Source organism: Belonocnema kinseyi, chromosome 8, assembly GCF_010883055.1.
Source record: "Belonocnema kinseyi isolate 2016_QV_RU_SX_M_011 chromosome 8, B_treatae_v1, whole genome shotgun sequence".
NCBI classification, from domain to species: domain Eukaryota; kingdom Metazoa; phylum Arthropoda; class Insecta; order Hymenoptera; family Cynipidae; genus Belonocnema; species Belonocnema kinseyi.
Window position 1 is genome coordinate 63,520,886 of NC_046664.1, and position 5,815 is coordinate 63,526,700.

Here is a 5,815-nt window from a genome sequence, read left to right on the forward strand (position 1 = left end):
TTGAAAATTAAAATTCGAAAATTTTTTCTAAAGCCTCCAGGGGACTTCGTTTTCGCACGAAAAAATTTTATGTGCCCTTATTGCATCCGGACCCACAAATAGGGCACCTAACTTCGATTGCTCTAATTATGTACAGTAAATTTCCGATTTAGCCCACTGTGGGTCTCAAATAAGTAAAATAATAAAAAAAACTATTATTTTTGTATGATATTAAAGCTTATTTAAAATTAAATACTGCAAGTACTTACTTGCGAGCCATTCCTAAGCCGGCTTTAATGATCCCATCTAATCGCATGGAAGGAACAGTTTTACTTACAATTTTTTCAAAGGGTTCAAGAGGTTCAACTGTTTCATCTTCCTCGTCATCTTCAAAGACTTCGTTCTAGACGTGCGTGATAAAAAGTATCTTCGTAGAAAGTTAAACAGTAAGCCTCTCTTCATTATTTAAAAATAATTACGTACCTGCTGTTGTTTTTCAGAATGCTTCTTTTTTTTAAACCTTTTGACTGTGTATGGATTAGGAGTTGGATTTTGAAATAAGAAGTTTCGTTTGCCATCAACCGTATTTGATACATTACATTGTAACGTTTGGAAAGATTTTTTATAAATACTAATGAAATTCCTATGAGTAAAGTTACATATAAACCTTCTACTCAACATTTTAATTGTCGTATAATTAGACGAATAAGACTTGAAACATGTTTATCATACTTTTAGCATTCGAAATAGGGTTATGGATTCCGTATATTTTTTGACTATCAGCTGCTAGCGTCGTCTGCTTGTTATTAGGGATTTCAAGTTGTGATGTCACATGGCAAGATGGCTGCATGCCGAAGATCAAGCAATTAATTGCATGGGACGAATCTTTTTAAAATATCTTGGCATAAAAGGAATTTTAGGCATTAATTCGAATTTTGGTTAAATTATAGAATAGCTGGTACCTACCTTTATTTCCTGGAAATTTCTTTTTTCCAAAATTAAACTATTGGAACATGAAATTGAAGTAAATTCCAAGCGATTCGTTAAAAGAAAGCATAATTATAACGTATCAAATATGGGTCTACCAAAAATTTGAATTTGCCGTATTCAACTTACTGTTTAAGTCCTTTTACAACTCCTAGCAAGGTGAAAAGTTCTAAATAAGTGTAATTTGAACTTTAATTTACATATCTTTACATATTTTGCTGTTTGTTTTGTTCATATATAACCATTTTACTTAAAAAAAACAGTTGCTACAGTTGTTAAAGAAAGAGTCTTTTCAAATTCTGTAAAGCACCTCGACCCCTTTTCCACTTTTTAAAAAAATACAAATGAAATTTTTATAATTGTTTATATTGATGAAAATAATTCACAAAATATGTTTCATTTTATTAAAAGAGAATAAAAAAATTCGTATATATACTCTTTTTCCCAACAAGAATGTCTAAAAACACTTTAATGGTAAGTTGAATAGGGAAAATTCAAATTTTTGGTAGACCCATACTTGACCCGTTATAATAATACAATTAACAATAATTTTAATGCTTTCTTTTAACAAATCGCTTCGAATTTACTTCAATTTCATGTTCAAATACTTTGATTTTGTAAAAAAACATTTTTCCATGAAATAAAGGGTGGTACCAGCTATTCTATAATCTAACCCGAATTTTTTAAATCCATTCAATAAAATAATAAAATTGTTAGAAACAAAAAATGATTGATTTTATTGTTGAATAGGAAAAAATTTATATCCAAATACACAAATCGAGAAAAATCATTTTTATCCGACCACAAAACAAGGGCGTACAGCTATTTCGCCTCGTGAAAATAACCATCTTTTAAGCCCTGGATACACTTTTGCCCCACCCAGTTGGTGTTATTGCTTGGCCCTCAGCATGCAGGCATCTTGCCAGCTGACGTCATAATGTCAAATACTTCATTGCACATGTCAACTAAAGTTTAAGTTTTTATTAGATATAGGTTGGCAACCCTGGAGCAGTACGGAATTCCCCTAAATATTATCCTTGAAGTGCCATTTTTTGTAAATTACGCAGGAAGAAAGTAAAATAAAAAATGTAGTTTTTCTCGAAAACTTTTCAAATGGATTTTTAGTGGAAAAATATAATTTGAGAAGATTAATGGGACATTTTTTCAGAAAAATTAAACATAAATGCTACAGAAAATAATCATAAGATGTTTTTGTAAAAGTATCGATGAGTAACTTGAAAATATCACAAAAAGAAGTTTCTTGAAAAATTAATTTAGGAGCTATTCAAAAACTCCGCCACGCTACCAAAGGAGGCGGGCGGTAACCGGAACTGTAAAAATTTATGATTAGCGAGGGGGGGGGGGGGATTAACGCAGAATGGGACATCACATATAAATGTGAATAAATTTTTTTTGAAAGGCTTGAATGAAGAAAAAAAATAGTGATTTTATTTTACAAGTAAATCATCGAAATAAAGAATTCACAATCTTTCCCTACCCAGTGGTCACAACATTTGGCGACGTCTTTACGACATCGTTACGACATCTTTACGAAAACTTTACGACATCCTATGTCCATGTTGTTAAGGTGTCTTTACGATATCGCAAAGACACCGAAACGACATGGACGTAGGATGTCGTATGCCTACTGGTAATTCCCCACTTTTACCCTTTTTTAAAAGCATTCCACTTTTCCTTTCTGTTTTCAAGAAAATTTCACATTTTCCTTTTTTTTGTTTAAATGTGAACTGAATTAATACATAGAATCCAATAGGACATTCCAATCAATTTTGGTTGAAAGTTATTTTTTTTTTTAACTGAAAAGGCTACTATTGTATTTTGGTTCAGAACTGATCTCTCCTGTTTAAGAACCCTACTATCAGGACAACGAATTACTTATTTTTTGAAAATTAGATTTTTCTGGTAGAAAATGAAGTTTTTAACTAAAAATAAACCTAATGATGGAGTCGTCACTCACTCTACTAGATGCACAGATAGATCCCTGATTGACCTTACGTTAAAATGATCAAAAAGACCCTTATTTACGAATAGCTTGATCATTTTTTCGAAATCCTTTTTAGTTTTTGTTTACATCATTTTTAAAACAATTTAATTATTTATTTAAAAATATATATAAAGTTGTTTCTAGCACCTCTGAGCAAAAATGAAACTGTCTTGCTTCCTGCGCTTTTACCGGTTTTCAGAAGGAAATTAAAAAAGAACATAAACTTAAATAACTAAAAGTGTGAAACGAAATTGCACGAGAAGGCTAAAAAATTATGTAAAAAATAGTTTTTAAAACACATATACTCAAGATAGTCAAAACGTGTAACATATTTTCGCAAAAGCAGTTAAGTGGAGTATATTTCCAAATACTAGTGTAGTCGTCTCATAAGAGACAGCCTTATAACAAAGGCAAAAAGAGAATGAGAAAAGAAGTGACAACAAAATCAGTTCGCTCTCTTTTCTTTATTATTTATCCGTCGTTTTTGTGTATGCTACCACGGTCGAAGATGTATCAAGGCCAATTTAGATCTCCCCAGCAGGAATTATTTATAGGAAAACTAAAGTTTTGATTAATCGAAAGGCAGGTTAATTAAATTGGCATAATGCATAAAAATAAAAAATAAAAGCCATTATGTTTGCGGTTTTTACCATAAAAATCAAAGTTGCAATATTTTTATGATATTTTTACTTTGAATTCCTAATTTTTTAATATTAATCACAATAAGACGTTTCCAAGTTGAAACCTGAACATTGCAGTTCACCCTGAAGAAGTGAACTGCAATGTTCACGAAACGTCGGCAAAATTCCTAATTTTTTACACAATTGGAACCCGAAATATCTTTTTATCAATTTTGGATTATGTTTTTGTACATATTCACGCAGGTAATTGATATTTTACAGTATTTAATTCTCAAAATTTATTTATTTAGATAGCTTTTGTTTTTAAAATTATGAATTTCAACTAAACTGATTGAAATTGGAAAAATGTGTATAAAAAGACGCATTAATAATGTGGTGTTTTTTTCTCATATGTTTTTATCTGCTCTTTTTTTACTTTTTTTATAACTGTCTCTAATTAGACAATTACACTGGTTTGCTTGAGAATTAAACTAGTTTGTTTTTGTTGTTAACCGCAGTTTTTAAATTATCAACCACTAGACTTTTCGACGAGAATCCATTTTTTCGCTTCAATTCTACTGCTTTTTATTTATAATCGTAATATTTTTGTTGTTGAAAAAGCAATTTTTTTCGATTGATAATTCAACTACTTGATTGAAAGTTAAACTTCTTTATTAAGAATTCATTTCACTGGTTTAAAATTCATCACTTTAGTTGAAAATTCAACTATTTTGTTAAAAATTTACTTCAATTGTTGAAAATTAAACTGTTAATGAAAATCTTTCTGGATAAAAATTCAACTATTTGCTTGAAAATTCATGTTTCCAAATCAAAAATTCAACTAGTGGTGTAAAATCAAGTATTGTGTTGAAATATTAATTATTTTGAGAAAAATTTAACCTTTTTCTTAAGTCATCTTTTTTGTTAAAAAATTCAACTGGTTTGAAAATCCGTATTTTTGGACTGTAAATTCATATTTTTTGTTAAAAAAGTTCTAGGTTGAAAATTCAGATGTCTTCTATGAAAATGGTTTGTTTGGATTAAAGATTCTAATACTTGGTTGAAAATAGAAATGTTTGCGATTGAAGTGAAATATTTTTTATTTGAATATTCGACTATTAGAAAATCCGTTTGGAATTTTGAAAATTCAAGTATATGCTTAAAAATTCGTCTCTTTTTCTTGAAAGTTCAACAGTTCGACTTTTTATCTTGAAAACTACAATTTTTGTTTTGAAAATTCATCTCTTTTGGTAGAAAATTAATCTTTTTTTGGTTGAAAATTCATTCATTAATTTGATTTAGAAGAATTTTTTCTCCTATTATTTTTCTATTTTTGTAACAAAATCCACCTATTTTCTCTTCTTTAAAGAACATTTTGTACTGTGAATTCTGTCAAAGTATCTTCTTAGACGAATTAAAAAAAATATAGCACCTTGAATACTCTTTGAAAACAAGTATGTGAAGCAGATAAAAAATATTTGGTGTTCTTGACAATTTAAAATTATAAGTGAAAGGAAGAAATAGCGTACTTAGCAGAAGGGAGGCTGTGGGGTGCAGCAATGTAATTTTTTTAAAGATAAATATAATTTTATCTATCGGGCGTAAACTTTCATTTAGCGGGCGTAAATTTTTATGTAGCGGTTGTAAAGTTTTATGTAACGGGCGTAAAGTTTCCTGTCGGCCCGGCGGCGCGGGCGTGGAGCGCATGTGCGAATGTCGCATGTGTAGTAAGCGGCCACCATGATAATAGGAGCTCTCTTTTTCTAATTATTTATTATTATGCGACGAAATGTTAACAGGAATATCGATACAATAATTTTTAAATAAATAATTTAAATCGATTACAATTTTTCTTCGCGTAATATTTCATTTTTTCCGTTGTAGCCTGCTTTACAACCTTTTGCAATGACAAGAAATGTAATTTTTCATAAACATTATAAAATTTTAATGACAGAAATTGAAAAATTTCATCGTGAACTTCGACAATTTTTCAATACATTTTTTTTATCTTTCGTGTAAGATTTATTTATTAGGTACTAAAACTGGGACTTGGCGAAACAAAGTGCCGATTCTGGGACAAGCATCGGTGGACCGAACCGAACATCGGTTGGGCCGATTTAAATTGTTGAGTATATACATGTGATACTGTACATTAGCAGCGTGTAAGCGAAGCACGCGCGCTCCGACTGCGAGTCGGAACGCGCGACACACGGACGCACACACA

General features: G+C 30.4%; 1 protein-coding gene across 1 annotated transcript in view; it reads right to left on the reverse strand.

Moving 5' to 3' along the window:
* The window catches only part of LOC117178179 (mitochondrial transcription rescue factor 1), a 6,467-nt gene extending 5,712 nt beyond the window's left edge, over nucleotides 1-755 (reverse strand). Inside the window, exons 1-2 of the mRNA XM_033369469.1 lie at nucleotides 463-755; nucleotides 249-382 (exon numbers count right to left, since the gene is read on the reverse strand). Of these exons, the coding sequence (XP_033225360.1) occupies nucleotides 249-382; nucleotides 463-660 (332 nt within the window). The 5' untranslated portion in view covers nucleotides 661-755. The remainder of the gene's footprint in view (nucleotides 1-248; nucleotides 383-462) is intronic.
* Between the last annotated feature and the right edge of the window lie 5,060 nt (nucleotides 756-5,815).